A 20,907-nucleotide genomic window follows, 5' to 3' on the forward strand; every position below is an offset into this window, starting at 1 on the left:
TTTGTTCCCCAGAAGACATGGAAGCCAAATGAAATGGACCCCATTCCATTTGGATTTTGTGCCTTTTGAAAAAACAACAACAACAAATGGGAACCCATCTTAGTAACTAACGCTTCAACCTGTTCCACAAATCTCATGATGCACTGTATAGCTATGGTACTATGTATGGAGCAGAGGAAGCTTCTTGCACGGTTTAACTGACAACAATGTGGACTCTGTTGCCTTGCTCAAGCCTCAGTGTGGCAAGAGTCCTTGGAGCCAGCTGTGGCCAACAGGCAGTGGAATGAAGACATCATCATTCTGCACCACCTATTGGGAGGATACTGACAGTTCAATAGCTGCCAGCAAGTTAGGAAGGGAGGAGCCAGGGCAGGTGTGAAGAGGAGACAGGCAGCAGGCAAAGAAACATGTGAGGAGGAGAAAGAAATGCATAAAGGAAATGACAGAGAAATGTGAAAGCAGAGAAGGGGAGAGATAAACTTGGAAGAGATAATGGGAAGAGAGGTAGAAGGAGAAAGAGCCCCAGATTGGCAAGAACTGACAGAAGGACTGGACCCATCCAGGCGAAAGAACTTTTCTGTCATTCTTGGGCTAAGAATTTAGGGCTAATGCCTACAGGCGAGTACCCCAGGACAGCCCCAGGATTCCCCCCTACCAGTAGGGAGGAAAAGGACCCTCAGGGTCAGAGAAAGACTTGAGTCACAGGAGACTCAGGATACAGGGAGCCCCTCCCCCATAGCCATGAAGAAGCTTCCAATAGATGTGAACCTGAATAGCCCCACAGTGGAATCTCTGTCCTTAGAGACTTACTGATATACCTAGATTTTTCCCCATTTTAGGGGGCCCGTATTTCCCCAAGAAAATTCCCCTGAATAAATCCCTTGAGCAGTATTTTACTAGTTCTCTTGGTGATTTATTGTCACCCAGGGTGACCTGCCCCATGCTGTATTATGTGAACCTGCCCACATGTGATGACTGCAGAGGGGCAGAGGCATCACACCCTAACATTTTGAAAGAGTAGTTCCATTCTGATATTTAAAGTTATCTTGATGTTCTAATTCCTGCACGGCTCCAGCTTTCTGGCTTGTGAAATGAGTATAACTTAACTATATGTTACAAGGCCAAATAATAGTCATGATTTAAAGTAAACTTTTAAGACATTTAGCATGTCAGATTTCTCTAAACCTTGACAGGAAATTGTATGTGATAAAATGAGAGCATCTCTCTTAACACCATTCCACTTAGTGTATCTGAGTAACACTGTTCAGAAAAGAACTTCATTGAATTTTTCTACAGACTTGCCTAGACCTGAAAAGAGAGAGACCAAATGCCCCATTCCAGGATGTGATGGCACAGGGCACGTGACTGGACTGTACCCACACCACCGCAGTCTTTCTGGTTGCCCACATAAAGTTAGAGTGCCTCTTGAAAGTAAGTATTCCTTCAGTACTGAAAAGCACATTGTCAAGTTGCAGGTATGTAGAAGTAAATTGCATTGATATCAGTAGGACATTACCAGCTAAAAAGCATTTTGAATTAGATGGTGACTTGGCTAAGATCCAAGTACGATCGTACTTCTGTTGGCTGATTTATCTGTCACAGCTAGAGGTTCTGGTTATATTCAGGTTGCCTTTGCACCAATGGCATCACATAGTAGTAGTTTACTGCTGAAGTTACTAATGGAGTAAAGTAATTCAACTTAGTAACTGCAGATACATGCACCAAAGTGAATCAGAATAACTTATTCTCCACTGCATTGGAATACTGTTACAAAAGTTCCTGCTGGAGTATATTCCTACTCTTTGAGAGGGTAGTGCAAATACATCTATATCCTGTTGCTCCAGATACAAACTATTCTTGACAGTCTCTGACTTGTTTTCAGGTGCTAATGTTTCCATGTTTCCTCTGATGGCTAGGGTTAGAGTTGGTTGAATCCCCCCCCCCCCAACACAGTCAAAGCTCCTTTACTTCTTTATCCCGAGGTGTGAACTTGGTACTCATCTCCATACTGCCTGCACTGACTGGCAGTGACTCTCTAGTGCTTCAGACATGGGTCTTTCCTCCCAATTCTTTCTGGAGATGTAGGGATTGAACCTGGGTTCTTTTGCATGGAAAACATGTGCTGTCCCACCAGGGCTGGTCCAGCCATGAGGTTAGTTGAACCTTTTGCCTTAGTCCTTGAGCTACGAAAGTTGGCAAGCTGGTAGGGGGATGCCTGCTTCCCTAGCCCACCATCTGCCCAGCTGCTCAGTCGAGCTATCCCATCCTTTAATGTGTTGAAACACCACACAAGAGGATGATGGGGACTGGAGGTTTTATTGCCTACTACTGCAGTTCTGCTCCCATGATCTGCAGAAAGAATGGCTCTGCTCCCAGGATTCCCCCTTCCTCCCAGCCACTTTAAAGTGGTGTTGGAGCAGCAGCAGGATGACAAAGGTATGGCTGATGAATGCTGGGGAGGTGGGACACACGCATGCAGTGGTAAGTGCTGGTATGTGAATGCAAGCACATGCTGCTAGGAATAAGAGTGGGGGGGGGCAGAATTTGGGGGTGAGTTCCTGCAGTTGATCATCTGTCTAACACTAAGCTGTAGTCCCTCTACAAGCTGGGCCAACCCAAGACCTTCCAGTGCCTGAAGTGGGCAGGTCACATGCTGCCCCCTCTTACCTAGCTCTGTACTAGTTGCTGCCGCTCTTCCTTGTGCTCCCTGGATTTGAAAAGGAAGAGGAGAATGTAATGGAAGAGGACGTCCAAGGGAGTGTGGTGGGCTACAGTGTTGGAAATGCTCTTCCATTTCGTTCCCCTCTTTCTTCTCACGTTTGGGAAGCAGGAGGAGGGGAATCAGTGGAGATTGGCAGGAAGACAGGTTCCACCAATCTGCTACCTGAAGTTCCATCCACTTATTACAAACATGGAGCCACCTGCATCTGCAACTATGTAGCAGAGTTGTTATCCATGGTGTACCTTGTTTACAATTCCATGAAGACAGACAGTGACTGAAACATTCTGGAATATTATTCTTATGTAAAAAATGTTTGATATCAAATAACTACAAAGATTCTAGCCACAAGTCTAAACAAATCAGCTGTCTGTTAAATGGGTATAATGCTAACTTAAAAAAAAAAAAATTGATTGATTGCACTAGGAATTGATGTATATTTGTGCTACTCTTTTTTCCCCCCAATATGTCTAGTCCTTGCCATGCACGAAAATGTTCTAAAGTGTCCCACTCCTGGGTGTACAGGAAGAGGACATGTCAATAGCAACCGCAACACTCACAGAAGGTAATCATAGTCTATTACCACTGTTGTGGTAATTTCTGGTTCTGAATCAGAAATTAAAATTTTTATTTGCTTTTGTCACTCAGTCAGTAATGGAGATTTTAAAAAAGATTATCTAAGCACTTAGCTACCTCAAGGAAATTTTTCCAAGGAATGATTGATATACTCCATTCAGCTGTGTTCATATTTAGGACATGAGTTAGTCAAAATGTGTTGCTTTTAGGTCTCAGTAACTTTAGTGGGAGGGACTGAGACCCCAACCCTGAGCTCTGAACACTGGCCAACGTGCACTGTTGCGAATGTGCCATAAGGCAAGTTTGTAGGGCTTAGCACCGGCCCAGTACTAGAGTTAGCCCAGTGCAAACTCACTGTTCCACCAGTGCTAGCACTGGTGAAAGGTTGTTTGTCCGCCGTTTGGTGGTCATCCAAACTGCCAGGTCGTGGAGAGGTAGGTGGGGGCAGGTGGGGAGGAGGCATTCCAGAGCTGCCGCAGAATTGAATAGCCCTATTGCGGAGCTACTTTCCTTATCTGGGGGTTGGGAACAAATGTCCCCTTCCTCCAAGGAGCAGCTGGTGGCTGCCCGGTTGTGCTCAGGATGCCGCAGCAGCCATTTTCGGCACCACAGCAGCTCCAGGCAACTCAGGATTGGGCTGTAACACCACAGTCCTATACATGTCAGAAGTCCCACTGTGTTCAATGGGCTTCCCCTCGGAAAAGCATGTATAGGATTGAAACCTTAAGCATATGCAGTACTTAATTTTTCAATTGAAATGTCTTACATGAAAATGGCTTTGGCTGTATTAGTCTCTTTTTCACTTTAGTATGGTATTGAGAATATTTTCATTACTGTATATGGTTAAATCAAATAGAAATACTATTCTACGATGCATTCTTATGACTCATCATCTAGTGATACATATGAAATTTACAAGAACCCATGAATGTATCCTGCCTATTTTCAGGTATTGCTTTTTGCTTTAAATTAGTAAATGATTGAAATCATTATGTAGCTTCATCTGAATTGTATGTGAAGTCACAGTTAAATCCTTACTCCAAAATGTTTCCAACTGTGAAAATTAATCAAATATTAAAGTGAATTACAAAGGACCTTATTTATGAACACAAAGGACAAGTCACATGCCTTTTATGTAGTGAATGCAACTCAATTTGACATTTTCAGTGTACTTTAGTGTGCTGATTCAATCTTCTGACTTCTCCAACATATGTTCAGACTGTGATTCACTGTGATTTGGTCCAACACCCACAAATCACTGATAAGGTTCACTTGGGTTGACTTTAGTATGGATATCAGGAACAAATGTCAGAATAAGCATTACATTTTTTCATTACGGTTTGGAATTATAATTGCTACATTTCAGTCTTGCGATTTGATTAAGTGTACACATGTCAATTGCAACAATTTCTTATGTATATTAAGTTAAAATATTCCTCTCTAAGTTTCCGCTCTAAGGGCTCAATCCTATCCAACTTTCCAGCACCGGAGCAGCCACAATGCAGCCCCGACGTAAGGGAACAAACATTCCCATACCTTGAGGAGGCTCCAAGACTGCCTCCCCAACACAGGAAACACTGCATACCCTATACCAGTGGTTCTCACACATTTAGCACCGGGACCTACCGGGACAGAATGAGAATCTGTTGGGACCCACCGGAAGTGATGTCATGACCAGAAGTGACATCATCAAGCAGGAACATTTTTAACTATCCTAGGCTGCAATCCTATCCACACTTACCCAGGACTAAGTTTCCTTTACTATCTTTGTTAAAAGAAAATACATAGTAGTTTGTTAAAAGTACAGGTCTATAACATTTCCCCAAATGCAGTCACATATCATGGTAGCATCAAGTCTAATACATTAAAAATAAAATATGGAAATGAATGGGGACCCACCTGTCTTGCGACCCATCTAGTGGGTCCCGACCCACATTTTGAGAAACATTACCCTATACTATAGGCACAGCAGCACCAGCACTGGAAAATTGGATAGGATTGGGCCCTACGTTTCTAAGGATTGGGCCTTTTTTAGGGCCCAATTCTATCCAACTTCCCAGCACTGATGAGCCACAACACAGCCCTGAGGTAAGGTAACAAATGTTTCCTTAGCTTGAAGAGGCCCACCCTGACACCACAGGATGCAGGGAATGCCCTGTTGGCATGGCTGCATCAGCACCAGAAAATTGGATAGTATTGGACTGTTACTTGGATAAAGGAACACCAAGACATATGATGAGAAACAGTTCCCAGCAAGATGTGAATGCCTGAGATAGCTGTGGAGATGAATTTTCACAATCTTTATTACCAACTGGGATAAATGAAAAGAACCCAGCAAGACCTGGCAACATCAGAATAATGTGGGAGACAAGACTGCAGTATTTTTTCTGTATGCCATAGTACAAATTTAATATTTTGATACTTTGGTTGGAAGAAATATAAGTTATCAGTTACTCACGTGTGGCACATCTCTTTTAAACAGTCTTTCTGGTTGTCCAATTGCTGCAGCTGAAAAAATGGCAATGTCTCAGGAAAAAAGTCAACAAGACTCTCCCAAAATGGGGCAGTGCCATGATCAGGTCCACAGGTAAGAATCACTTGTAATATTTCTGGCACAGATACAATCGTTCAAAGAAATGTATCACTAAGGGCGCAATCCTAACCCCTTATGTCAGTGCTTTCCAGCACTGGCATAGCGGTGCCAGTGGGACATGTGCTGCATCCTGCAGTTGGGTGTCACTCATGGAGGCCTCTTCAAAGTAAGGGAATGTTTGTTCCCTTACCTCAGAGCTGCATTGCCCTTATGTCAGTGCTGGAAAGCACTGACATAAGGGGTTAGGATTGCACCCTAATACTGTTTGTAACACCCCGAAATGTTCCTCTTCTGATTCCATTGTTTGTAGATTGAACTTTTGAACAGTAATAAGGTAGATAATCCATTTATGTCATGGGATCCCCAGAATGCTTTCAAGTTCAATCATTAAGAAAACAGTCTGTAGTGATAATTCACATCACTACTTTTTCGGTACGTATAGCCAAGCTTATTTTCCTACGTGGATCAAATAGCAGACTTTACAAGAGTATTCCATCAGTATTTGTATGATTTGTTTTTCCAGAAGCTTCTAGCTGATATGGTTGAAAAACTACACCACAATTCTAAATTGACTAGGCAGACTTTGTTGACCTTTTATGGCCCCCAGTGAATATTTTCTAATTTTGATTCATTATTGCAGTGATTTTCAGTCTTTTTCATCTCATGGCACATTGACAAGGCACTAGAATTGTCCAAGGCACCATCAATCTTTTGGCAATTGACAAGGCACACCATGCTGCTGGTTGGGGGTTCATATCCCTTAATGGCCCTATTAAAAATGATATTTATTTAATAAATGAATACATTTACCAAATCCCACAGCACACCTATGGACCATTCATGACACACCAGTGTGCTGCAGTACACTGCTTGAAAATCACTGTATTCGAGTGATGAGGGACTAATTATAATATCTACATTTTTGTGAGTTCTTTTCAATCTGAAGGCTATTAGCTTTGAACCTCATCAGTTAAACTGCTTCAGACCCATAGTAATTGATGGCCTTGAAGTAAGTTGACTGTAAGTGTGATTGTACCCTCTTTCAAATTCCATGTCTTTGTATGTTTGCATCACTGTCATCATGGCACTGATTTTCGGCAAGTTCTATTTGTAGCTTGTTTACATTATCAGTGTACTTATTCTGCAGGAGACTCGGGGCAAAAGGTTTTTGTTTTTTTTTAATTGCCCAGAGAGGTCTTATGACCTATTACTATCCGGGATTGACGCACAGGGTGCAGGGCCTTTGTCAGGGTATCCATGTATTCTGTGCGCCTATCACAGACTAGACTGGCTGGGCCAGGTAAGAAATGCAAAACTTTGCTTACCTTCCCAGCCGCCATGTGGTTCCCAATGGGAATCCTCAGATCTACACAAGCTCTTTTTCTGGCATAACTCTAAGGGCCTGCTGGGGATGCGTCAGACCAGTAACTGCCACCATGATCCATCCCATCCTGCCCAAATCCCTTTCTACTTCATTTGCCATCCTAAACACATTCCAGAAATAAGTAGTCATTTAAATAAACCTTAAGTAATTATAACAGTAGTAAACTTTAGGCTTGCTAGCTTCAGTCAGCCTTATAACAAGATTCTGTAGGAGTTGGTCCTCTCCTAATATTTTAGTGTGCTGTATCAGAATACAGGCAATGAACCTGCATTCTCATTTATTCTGTTTTCTTACTGCCTTATTCGTTGTCTCTGTAGGACAAACTTAGCGAAGCAACTTGAGTTGTCTCAGTTTCACTGCAGATCTGCCCAACCAATCCCATCTCCCAGAGCCACCTTTACAAGGGAGCAAGAGAAGTGTGGGAAAGTACCATTTGACTACGCCAGCTTTGATGCCCAAGTCTTTGGCAAATGCACAATGATGCCAACTGCACAAGGACAAAAACCCATGCAAATCCCACAATGTAAGTGGAAGACAGACAAAATTCACTGTCATTTTTTTCTTTATTTTGTATCTCAGCTTGCATGTAAAAACTCACATGTGACATCAGTGCAGCCTGTGATAGTTTGATGGATGGATGCAGAGTCGGAATCTTACAACTAATACCCACTTTCATCCCACCTTTTTCCAAAACTGAATTTACTTGAGATGACACCAATATCCTAGGCAAGTAAATACCAAACAAGGAGACCACCTCGGAAAATCTCCCTTCCAGAAGAATGGGAAGTCCCAGATCCATGAGGGTCCTCTTAAAAGTTGAGCAGTAACAAGAGCTGGACTTGTACAACAAGAAAACTAACAAACTAGACAAAGAGTACTGCTTCTCTTACATTATGCAGGGAGAGAAGTATTCACCCCAGCATAGCATCTTGACTTAGTGACGATTTGCTGGTGTTTCTCCTGCATCTAGACCACTGGTTTCCAAACTTTTTTCAATTGGTGGCTCCCTTGACCTACTGGGCCATTGATGGTGGCTCCCTATTAGGGCTACATTGTATAGGGCAGCAGGTTTTTCCTCAAGCATCCTGTGGCTCCCCTGGCTGGCTCCTGCAGCTCCCTGGTGAGCCACGGCTCACAGTTTGGGAACCACTGGTTTAGATTGTTAATGCTTTTGTGACAGGGATCCATTTATTTATTAGTTTTGTTACGTAAAACACTTTTAGCCCAAACCTATCCCCTGATGCATGCTATGGGCAGGCAGGAGACCAGACGGCCCAGGAGAGGTAAGTACATAACATTTTTACTTACCTCTCCATAGGCTGACCAGTCTCCAATGGGTTTCCTCAGACTTATGCCAGCTGTTTAGCCGATGTGAGGAGAGTCAGGGGATGAGTCAATGCCAGGAAGGTGATATAGGATGCAGTGTGCATGGCTGCCACCTAAATCCTCCCTCCTCCTACCCTCTCCTGCTCCCAGCGTGTCCCTTGCCCTGAACCAATTCAACCCTCCCCCAATTTACCCCCCCCCCCCCGCTGCCAACATGGCTCAAAGTTAAATCCTTTACTGGTCTGAAGAAGAAGGTCATCAATAACAAGTGAACTGCGGTGACAGCATTCAAATGACCCAGCAGTCTTTGGGTGAGTCAGATACGTACCACAGCTCCGCAGTTGGAGCTACCGCAGGTGATAGGAAGGTCCAAACCAAATAAAAATATGCAGAAAAATAGGGGTGTGATGGTGTGGAGGAGGGCAGATATGGGGCTGATTGGACCCAGGGAGCAGGATCAGTGGTGGTGGTGCACACCAAATCCTATTCCCATCCAAGGCTTGAAAGTCCAATACATTTGGCAGGTGCAGATCTGATTAACCCCATTGCACAGCCTGTGACTTTACCCAAGGTAAGGGGAGGAACGTTCCCTTACCCCGAGGTTACCTTCAGCCTAGTCCTTCCCAGCACTGAATACAGCATGGGACAAGTGGCCCTGCTATGCCAGCACTCTTTAGAATTGGGCTGTGAGAGCAAGCGTTAACTTGAACAGTTTAACTTTAAAATGAAGTTTGCTTATAAATAGGCACCCATCTCATAGCAGCTAGCTACGTCTCAGGATATTCCTGAGTTCTGTAGTGGGGAATACTGTTGTGATATGTGGTAGGACTCACACTGGTGTGAGGATGAAAATGTTGCTATATATATATATATATATATATATATATATATATATATATATATATATATATATATATATATATATATATCTGGCATATAAAATAAGCATATATCTTACATATCAAAACATAACACTCCCTGGGTGAAGAAGCCTGTTGTGCTGGACTGGGAGGGGGGCAGTCCTCAAGAACATGAGTCCCACCCTCTTCTTGGTAGGATAAACAGCATTCTGGACTACATGGGTGTCTATTGGGGTATCCAAAATCTTGGCAAAAACATTATTACTGCATTAGGGGGGAAACGTCTATGAAGCTTCAATTCACTTCATTTTTGAATGCATAGGTTTTAAAGCAGTATCCCCAGGCAATTCAAAATAATGTCTGGAAGTCAGAGTAGTACACACACATGTTCTGTATGGATATCCAGAATTGTCCTGCATTTCTATTTAAGAAGGAACCCTCTCCGCCACACATACCCTTCCTCAAATTCATAAAAGTTCTCCTTACATCTGTCTCAGGCCAAAAGACTGTTTGACCATTTGGTGCGTGACTAACTCTTCAGTGGGAAGTCATTGTTATTTTCTCCAGATCTTCCTTTCCGTTGGTTTTAACTCTGATCTCCAAACACTTTTTGAAGCCAAAAATGTTTAAAGAGAAATTGGGGGGTAGGGGGGGTGGGCTGTAGATAGTTCCTCTGAGAGTTAATTTTGGGATAAAGCATTGGGTACCGATATGAAATATAATTCAACAAGAATCAATAAACATAACTAAAATTACAAGTAGAAAGGATGTCATTACTTTAGCAATCAATGGCAGGTCAATGAAAGCAAAAATATCTCCACAATTAAGGTGAACAGGGGGCCAAAGGGGGGGAACCAACATAGTGAGAAACAAGCACTAAAGTCACAAGCTGCTATTTTTGAACCCCATCTTCTCAAGAACATAGCATACATATTATTCTATGTCAAATAGCAAGTATTTGTTAATTCAGTGATCTGAATATTCCTTTAGCTCATTTTCTTGTTTTAAAATAGCAAAGACGTGTTTTATGCTCATTTTCTTTGTGGCTCTTATATTTCACGTTTGTCTGGGACAGTATTTTTATTTAACTGCTCCAGCCCTTCAAAGAATCAAATATGTTTCTCGAGATGAGTAAATGCGCCACAGTAAACGTGAGGCACGCAATGTTTGGCTGTCACCCATCATTGTTATAGCATTGATTGAACAATTTTGTCTGCTTTATATAGTATATGTTCTAATTCAGAGACAATGTAATGCATCGACTATAGCTTAAATAAGTTTGCAAGTTTATTTGCAACAAATTTGCCCAGCTTTTGTCCATTCTTATTCCTCTGTTACTAAACATGATTGGAGTACAGAATTTCCTGTGCATGGAATGAATAAATCTTGAGTGAAAGATTCAACATTTTGAATGGGGAAAAGTCCATCTGTATAGTTCCTATCAATTTTGACAACAAAGTGATCCAATCTTTTAAAAGTCTGAACTCCTGGAGCTTCTTGTTTTAATCATTTCTAGCCAAGATTAGATTTTCTTTGATTATTGTTCTTTCATATATTTTGTAGTCTGAAATAACAATCCACAGAAACCCAGGATCTGTCATGGGGGGTGGTTGCATGCAAACGATTTCTAATCAAATCTCTCTTCAACAGCAAAGCATTTTTCCAACCCAGGAAAATTTTCGCATCGGCTGCCTAGTGCTAGCGCCCACACACAGAGCCCTTGCCATGCCAACTCTTATGGCTACGGTCAATGTAGTGAAGACACCCACATAGCAGCAGCTGCTGCAATCCTGAACCTTTCCACCCACTGCAGGGAAGCAGCAGAGATCCACTCCAACAAACCACAGAGTCTGTCTGCCAAGGTAGGCTAGTCCAAGAACCTGGAGGGTGTGCAAGCTACTGAACTGTGCGAATAAACTGTCTTTCATGTTAGTTACTGCATTCAGTTCCTCCAAAAAAAGAAAAAAAAGAGCAGTTCTATTCTTCATGCTCTTTTGAAGAGAGGAAGAAGAATGATTTGTGGGGAGGGGGATCTTGGGAAAGCAATGCAAGAACTGTGTTGTAGACAGTCACGATGATTGCATTCCAAGTACTGGAGAATCTGTTCACAGAATCTGTTACAAGATGTTTCTACAAACATACTAAGGCTTTTGTGGCTGGATGAGTTTAAAACATAATTTAGTATGTTGTTCGAGTTTTTAAGCCATGGATTAAAGCGCATTCAAAGAGTGTTTTATGGGACTGATAACATTCACAGGAATGGGGGGGGGGAGGAAATGTCTTCACAGACGTTTCTGAAAACCAATAACTCCTTGACCCATTGTGGAGCTGGTTCTTTTTCAGACCACTTTGAAGGAGTGGTCTTTGAAGAGATGGACAGTGTGTGGGGAGGTTACTTCCATACCTAATTGCTCATTCAGTTGATAATTCTACCAGATTTATTGTAATCATATTTTATTTTCCCTGTTCCTTAAAAGTGCCAAAAAGCATCACTATGGTTTAAAACTTTACAGTGCAGACTGTAAAGCACTTCTGACCATACTGCCTTGCAAATAGTTAATGTAATAGTTAACAGAGGGCACAATCCTAACCTGGTCTACTCAGAAGTAAATCCTATTTTGTTCAATGGCGCTTACTCTCAGGAAAGTATAGTTAGGATTGCAGCCTGAGATCCTAAACTCACAACCCTATCCTAACCAACTTTCCAGTGACAAGGCAGCCATGCCAAAAGGGCATAAGCTGAATCCTTTGGGGGGGGGGTGTCATGGAGGGCTCCTCAAAGGAAAGGAATATTTGTTCCCTTACTTCAGGCTGCACTGTGGTTACATCGGCACTTAAAAGTTGTTTAGGACTGGGCTGTCATTTACTGGGAGTAAATCCCATAGAATATACTAGGTCTTACCAGTGATGATACATTGGATTGCACTGTTAGGACCAGTATAGTAAGACATAGGAGTGCCATTGGATATTATTTGTAGTGTCATGAACTCTACTAGAACTTAAGCTATAACACTGGCAGATGTCTTGTACAAAAGCATTGCAGCTTCTTAGCTGGAGGGATATAGGGGATGGAAAATGAATGGGGTAAGAAAAGTTTTTGAGCACAAAGGCAATGTTGAATGCATTATTATAGATTATGTTCTCCGAGACAGATGCACCAGCGCATTCAGCACTCTTCACTGTGTAAAGAACAGCAATTCTGGTCTTTACACAATGAAGAGTACTGAACGGGCTGGTAGATCTCTGTCTCAGAGAACAACAGAGCCCATTCCGACTGAAGAGAGGTTCTTTCAGTGGAATTCCTGTTCCATGTAACACAGTGCTATTCATGAGCAAAGTCTCACCTGGGTGGGGGGGGGGAATCAGAACAGCCCCAGGCCTGCATTCAGCATTGCAAAGTCTGCTTTGCTTTTAGTGACCACTCTTGCAACATGGAGCCAATTGTGTCCATAGCCTTGCAATCCAAAACTTTTTAGGGTGCAATTCTACAGTGCCCTTGGGCCAGCTCAAGTCCAGGTTGCAAACGTGCTGTACAGCATGTTTGCGCCTCCTCAGGAGCATGCCACACCAGCACACAGAGGTGTGCTGGAGCACGGAGGCTGCAACTAGCCTCCGTGCCGGCTTGCTCCAGGTTGGTTGTGTCAGCTGAGCTCGGAGAACGCAGGGGTCTGGGTAGGGCGAGGAGGAGGCATTCTGGGGTGGGGGAGAGTGGGCGGAGGGCAGTCCTGGGGGTGGGCAGGGAGAGGGAGATAGGGCTGGACCGGCCTGATAAACAGGCTGTTTATCGAATCCTGTTATGCCGAATCCTAATACCCGAGCAGTGCCTCTGGAGGTGTCACAAGTCCAAGGAGACCCATTGGGGCTGTGGTGGCTTACCTGGGGGTAAGGGGAAGAATTTCCCCTTACCTCTGGCTGAGCTACTTTGCACACCTCCAGGCCTGCCTGTTCCAGCACAAGACAGGATTGAGCTGCACAAGGCACAAGTTTGATGCTGATTTTTTTCCCTATGTCCACAGCTTTATTCACAATGCTGGCCAGAGAAATGTCCTAGTGCTGGGCTATGGCAGAGGGGTTTTGTTTTTTTCTAGTATTGCAGAGGTGGCTGATGCCAGAGGCTGCACTAAATTGCTTCCCCTACCTTTGGCTGACCTTAGAAACAGACCTTTCTTGCCAAAGAAAGGTAATAAAGGGACCATACATAAGATTTTTTTTTAAGCTGTACACCTGTTTTGTGTTTGCCAAAGAATGGGAAGCAATTGTAACAACTCATGGTGGCATTTGGGGCATATAGTAGGGATGGAGGTGGGCTGCATCCAAAAATAAAATTTTAAAAATGGTCTTCATGCCTTGTCTTTTGCCAGCCTTAAGTTTTTGCCAAACTTCCAGCAGGGCACAATGACAACCCAGTGGTACATAATATCTAACAGAAGAATTAGAATTAGCTTCTGGCCAGAGTGAAGGCAAGTAAAGCTCGCAGAGATGGAATAGACCAAAATCGCACATATTCTTTTTATTTGGTTTGGATACCGATCACTTTTAGGAAATGGGGATTTTAAACAGGAAAATAGATACACGTATAAGCTCTGGATGCATGTACCTAAAATAAAACAAATTGTCATGATTTGAAAATGAAGCCTGAATTGAGTACTGTTACATTTGTTTGAGTATACAGTAATTTGATGTGGTCATTACTCTGTGGTTCTCTTTCTTGTCTCTCACACTTGCCTTTTTTTAATTGTAAAGATCTGTGTTCTTCTAATAAATTTCTTCTTGTTTTCTTCAAATGAATTCTTCAGATAAATAAACAAATTCATTTTCAATGTATATGCCATTTTCTCAGTATCATCATTTAATTGGCATTAAGATATGTATTTGTTTCCCTTTCTTTTCCTTTACTTTATAGATGGAAACTTTTTGAGAATCAACTGGGAACATCTTTGATTTTAAAAATGAATAAACACCAGTAGCTTTGTGCAGCTTCCATTCATTTTGCTCATTTTTCTAATTTGTTCCTTCTCCTTCATTTGTGAAAAAATAAGAAAAATGAACAGAACAATAACAAAAAAGGGAAAATACATACGTAATATGACTAGAATACATACAGATTACAAAACTTATCAATAAGTAACCTATAAAAGATATCAATGCACAATCTATGCCCAAATATCTGAAAATGACTTTCATCTATTCATTTTGCTTTTGCTTGGTTGGAAATAGGTCCTGAATGATTGAGCAATGGGATTTAAAATGGAGGCTGTGAAATTGTCATTATTTTTAAAGGTGGGCTTTAATACCAAGTCACCCAAGTCACATTAAAAGATGCAAACAAAATAATTGAAATTAATATATTCTTTCGTTGGCATGCCCATAGTATTTCTTCTCTTTAGACTATCTGTTCTGCTCACCATCATGCAATAAAATATTTTCTGCGTGGTGAAGATGGGATGGATAGACAGGAGATTGGAACAATGTTCACCAGCTCTCAAAATTTAACATTGGGGATGAAGTCAGAATCCATTATTGTCTATATGTTATCTGAACTGTCAGTTGTATTTCCTGATTAATTTTATTCATTGTGGAACGGAGCATTGGTCCCTTAGCATTTAAAGTGTCCAAGTTTTGATTAATCTGGCAAAAAGATGAATGGAAAGTCCCCAACTTTAACTGAAATCTCAAAATAAGTTTTATAGGAGAGATAGTGTGAAAGCTTTCTGCATGTCCAGGTTTCACACACAAAAAAACAGTTCCCTACACTATTTGTGTGTGTGTTGTGTTTATTACAGTGATATATCACTGTACATCAATGCTTTATGAGCAGTTTACAATACAAAATTAAACAAGAAAATGGCAGTAAATACTAGTAGCACCCAGAAAATGTAATGCTTTACAGCATAGGCCTATTACTGTCTACTCAAAAATAAAGGAAAATGTAAAGGGAAGTGTGTATAAGATTGCAACCTGAGAACCACATCTTTGGCAAAACCAGCCATATAAAATGATCAATGATAAGGATAATAGAATCCACAAAAACTCAGCAGTGCTACATGGTGTATTTATATAATTTTTTTCAATCCTCTTCAAATGAATTTAGTTACTTGAATCCAGATAAAATCAGACTGCAAATGTCTTTATTAATTTATAATCAATGATATATAAAATATTGTCATTTTTCAATGACTTTTTAACAGTACAGGTGTCCACCGGTATCTGTGGATCTAATATCCACTGATCTCGTTATCCACGGTTTCCCACAGCCTCCCTGTGCCATTTTACTTTTGTTTATGTTGAATACATTTGCACTGAAGTAACAATGTGCCTTGTTTTAATGAACACTATGAACAGAAAGCTATAGCAAAAGAAGCAGGCAGGCAGCATGCAGCCTAGAAGGGAGACTAAGAGTGAACAGGAAGTGGGAAGTTAGTGTTCATTCTTGGTTTCTCTTATATCTGCAGGCTGCCTGCCTGCTCGCTTTAAACTTTCTGAATGGAGAGGCAACAGGGTAGGAAGGCAATCAGGCCCAGGAAGGGGGTGGGTTCGGTGGCCGCGGCACCAGCTGAATCCTCATCCCCTTTCCGGACCTAATCCTCCTTTACAGGTCCACATGGACTTGCACCAGCGATGTTGTTGGCTCATGTATGAGTAGAGCCATTGGACTGGCATGGGGTACAGCATATGCTACATTGGCACTGCTGCATTGCTGTGCAGGGCATTGTGGTGGATTAGGCTGGGTGTCAGGGTTAACCAAAGATTTGAAAAGCTGATCAGGCTTTCAGCTTCAACCCACTGCAAGTTCTTGTGCTGCATCAGGTATGATCAGAATACAGATTTCCCTTGTTCTATGGCTTATGTTGTTGCTGCCTGTCAAAGAGGCAGAGATGAGCAGTGCAGTCTATCTTTAGCCTCTTCGTTGCCTTTTGCCAAGAATTCTGTTTAGTGTTTGGTTTATTTCCCCCACATGTTTAGACAAAATGGCATATGCATAGTGTGATTTGAAAGAAAATAAAACAGAAAAATAAAAGACACTTGCATGGAATATATGAAGCGAGGAGAAAAACTATGTATGGTGTCTCTGTACGCGTTTGTATTTTGTACTAGTTGTAGCAAAGTTGATGACTGATGACTGGTCCGTGGTCAGGCATGTGTTGAAAGGGCCTTAATGTATTCAAGATGTGCATGTAAATCAATGCAGATTGGCCAGAAGCTAAGTACATGTTACCTAATAGGTCTAAACATATTAAATTGATTTAACATTAACAAAACATTTTATGTTTATCAAATTAAGAACTTACATTGGCCATCATACTGACCATAGGATTGGTTTTCCTTCTTGCTGAACAATTTAAAAGTCAAAGACCAAAGGCTTTAGAAACACTTAAAATTCAGGAAGGAGGGCATGTAGTATTGACCCTCCTATTGTAGTATTACAATAGTATTGTAGTATTGTAGTATATAGAGCAGGGGTGTCCAAAGTTTTTGGCAGCAGAGCCACATCAGCTCTCTGACACTGTGTCGGGGACCAGAGGAAAAAAAGAATTAATTTACATTTCAAATTTGAATAAATTAACATAAATGAATTTTTTCAAGATGGAACTTATATGATTGAATGAAGGTCTTGCAATAACTCAAGGCCTATAAAAGGCCTTGCACAAAGTAAGGCTGGCCTTTCCTTTGCTGCCGCTACTGCATCACAGACGTGAAACAGCAAGCAGTAGAGGTAGCCCTCATCCCACAGCTCATGTGAGAGGTCAAACAGTTGCCCTCACACTGAGATCAGTTGCTTCGGGCCAGAGCAGGCTCCAACAAATCTTAAGAGGGTCAGAGGCTCATTGGAGACTAGGGGCTCCCTGAGGGCTGCATTGTGAGACCTGGAGGGCCGCAAGTGGCCCCAGGGCTGGGGTTTGGGCACCCCTGCCCTAGAGTGAATCCATTATCTTAACATGAACTTAACATGAACATGGACTGCTGAGATCCTGTTCTGGTCTCCCCACTTTTGGTCATGGGGTAGATAACTATCCAGAACAGGGCCTTCTTTGTGGTGATGCTTCATCCATAGAATTCCCTTTCCAGGTACATTGAGCAGCCATCACCTTGACTACCACTGAGACACCAATGGAAGACTATTTTATTTACTCAAAGTTTTTTTGAGCAGCCTTTGACTGACAATTAGCTGTTTTAGCTCCTTTTAGCTCCTTAAAAGAGCTAAAAAGAGCTTAAAAGAGCTAAAAAAGAGTTTTAAAAGGAGCTGTTTTAGCTCCTTTTTATCAGCTTTTTTATCAGCCTTATTTGTGGTGAAGTTGTGTTTGACAGTATTATACTTTTTAAATAGTTGGTTGTAAGGTTTGCCTTGAGTAACAGCTGGTGGAAAGGAATTTAAGACAGGCAGACAGATAAACAATGTAATGTGCATTGCTTACAGAACATCTATATGAACTTTTTCTTCCCTTTTAAAATTTAGATAATTAGAAATTGCTTAACAAGTGATGAGGTTACTACTGTTCCAAGCCCATAACAGGCACCTTCTGGACAGCATCCAAGTGAGCACCCAGATGATTTCATGCAAAGCCTCATGTTCTTGGGAGACCAGCAGCACCAGATTTCACCAGCCTAGCCTCAATTAGCTAGGCTACCTGTGAGTGAATTAGTGCAATCTATCACAACAGTGCCCTCAAATAATTATGAAGCCAATGTACAAAAACTGCTCTGGCACTGGTTAGGATTAAGCTACCTGTACGGCTCTTTGGAGTACACCAGCGGTCACCAAAGTCGTGCCCACTGTCCGACAAAAGTGCAGTCACTGTTCGGGCCAGAGCTTACCATTCTGCCTCCGTGCCACATGTATTTCCAGTAGATCTGGGCACTAGGACACTTTGAACGGTTGTGTCTGTTGCCTGGCATCCCAGAAGGCTGTGCAGTAGGATGTCTGGACAGATGTGACTGCCCAGAGCATCCTGATGCCCAGATCTACTGGAAATACAGGTTGCTCAGAGATGGAAAAGTAAACTGCGCGCACGGAGGGAGGGCTTTCCTCAAGCCCTGATTCCGGCCTCCAGACTGGGGTTTGGAAAGCCGGGGATTATTCCACTTCCAAATCTGGGTAAAATTGCACAATAATTGCATTTCTATTCCCTTGCTGCTTGTGGAATACTAACTCAATATTCCACAGGTTCTAGCCTAGCTTTTAATGTGCTAGTTTTCTATGTGCAAAGAAGGATTTTTGCATTGGAGTATTCAAACACACAAAACTCCACCTTCTTTCAGTATTGATACTATGTCTGATTGTATCCATTCATATAGATACCAATTCCATTTTTCCACAGTCCATTTTGATGCATCTTTCCATCCATATGCTATAACTGCATGGATAGCTAGAATCATAACTGAATAAATCCTGATTTCTTTCTTTCTTTCTTTCTTTCTTTCTTTCTTTCTTTCTTTCTTTCTTTCTTTCTTTCTTTATTTCCCTAAACTCCCATAAATAACATTTTCCCAGAGAGCTCCAACTTAAGGTTACATAATTCCTCCACCTTTTCAAATATCAATTGCCAAAAATCAATTACCTTAGAACATTCCCACCAAAGATGGGCATAATAACCCTTTACCCTCCTACAGTGCCAACAATTTGAATTCCTTCCCTTAATCATATAAGCCAGTTGGGCAGGTGTCCTATACCATTTCAATATTAATTCCATAGTCAGTTCTCTAAATTTTTCCATTCTAATCTCCAATATTCCTTTCATTATTCTGTCTATCTCCTGTACTGACATTCCCACTTCTCTTTCCCATTTAATTTGTATTAACCTAATCATATAGTCTTTATGTTTATTCAATAAATTGTATAACTTTTTTGCCATACCCTTTTTATTATCCACTTTAAGACTATATATTTTTTTCAAATTGAGTATCCTCTTCATTTAAAACTCGGCAATATCTTTGTTTTAAAATTAATTAATTAAATTAATAATAATAATAATAATAATAATAATAATAATAATAATAAAATAAATTAAAATGTATAAATAAATAAAATATTATATAAAGCCAAAATCCTTAACCAGTATTTTCCTCCCACTTTCTCCAGTAGTTCTTGTATAGCATTTTCCCCCAAACTTTTAATGCTGACTGTCTTGGGCCTATTGTAATTTTTATTTCCTTTTTCACTTTCTGTGTAAATATTCCAAAATGACCTCCTCCTCTGTTTATTGTATCTTCCCATCTCACCTATTTATCCAAGTTTTTCGCATCTATTTCCATCAACATCTTTATTTGGAAAGCTTCATAATAACTTTCCAAATGTGGCATTCCCCATCCTAAATCTTCCTGTGGTGAATATATAACCTTCCTTAAAATTCTAGCTTTCTTCTTCCCAAACACCCAATTTTTTATTTCTTGATCCCATATAACTAATTGGTTCCTGGGAATCCACTCTGGAAGCACCTGAAATAGATATAGTATCTTAGATAAAATAAACATTTTAATTGCCCTTATCACCCTAAAATACTTAAATATCTATTATTCCATTGATTTAAATTTTTTTGTACCTTCCTCCATGTTGTTTTATAATTTGCCTCAACCAAGTTTTTCGAGTTCTTCATTATTATTATTATTCCTAAATATTTAATTCTCTTAACTCCTAATTTCATGCCTGTTAACACCTTCATTCAGACATGATGCATTCTTGGGAGAACTGTACTGCATGATTCTTCTCAAAGTCATTTATCTTCTGGAGAGCTACCCAAACACGCCCTTACACTCTCCCTTCTGGAGAGCTAAACTTACACCTGATTAAAATAAGTAGTGCGCTAAGAAACCATGCCTCCCTCTTAAACTGTTATAATTATTTTTCTACTCTCTGTTGAGTGAATCACTGATAAATGTGTATTTAAAACATAAGAATAACCAGGAAAGATCTTTTGATGGAGGAGGATGGAAAACAGAAAATTGGAATTCTGTCATCGTTCTCCACTGGGCATTTGCTGCAACTGTAGCAAAAGTTTATAACAATTTTACACTGGTTTGAATAAAAAGCCATGCTGTAAACATGGGGCCCATCCTCCTGTGAAGCACAAGGGGCTCTTTCTCCATGACAATATTTGATTGTTGTGTGCATCTGTGAGCTCACTTAAACCCCATCTGTACACGGTTACAAATACCCCAGTACTTCCTAGTCAGAATGAGGTGGTCCTCTCACCAACTTAACTCCTGTGCAAACGGGGACGATCATCCTAGCCAAGATCTTCATGCTCAAATTCCACAAATATGTATTGTCTTCCAACCAACCCTCTCTGGTGCAGCTGAACTCGGCTGGATTCCCAACAGTCAGATGCGTTTTCCACCGTGTTTAGATTTGTGATTTAATTGAAGAATTTGACTGTTTTATGAAATTTGTGCTCTGTTGTCTCTGCCTTCGGAGTAGCTGGTATTTGTCAGTGACAGAAACTGTACTATTTAT

The 20,907-nt window shown here is 41.2% G+C and overlaps 1 protein-coding gene across 1 annotated transcript in view; it reads left to right on the plus strand.

The window, feature by feature from the left end:
- ST18 (ST18 C2H2C-type zinc finger transcription factor) overlaps window positions 1–20,907 on the plus strand; it is a 155,884-nt gene that overhangs the window by 103,969 nt on the left and 31,008 nt on the right. The window contains exons 6-10 of the mRNA XM_066625063.1: window positions 1,297–1,431; window positions 3,194–3,284; window positions 5,778–5,882; window positions 7,590–7,795; window positions 11,109–11,320. Of these exons, the coding sequence (XP_066481160.1) occupies window positions 1,297–1,431; window positions 3,194–3,284; window positions 5,778–5,882; window positions 7,590–7,795; window positions 11,109–11,320 (749 nt within the window). The remainder of the gene's footprint in view (window positions 1–1,296; window positions 1,432–3,193; window positions 3,285–5,777; window positions 5,883–7,589; window positions 7,796–11,108; window positions 11,321–20,907) is intronic.

This window comes from Tiliqua scincoides, chromosome 4, assembly GCF_035046505.1.
Source record: "Tiliqua scincoides isolate rTilSci1 chromosome 4, rTilSci1.hap2, whole genome shotgun sequence".
Lineage (NCBI taxonomy): Eukaryota > Metazoa > Chordata > Lepidosauria > Squamata > Scincidae > Tiliqua > Tiliqua scincoides.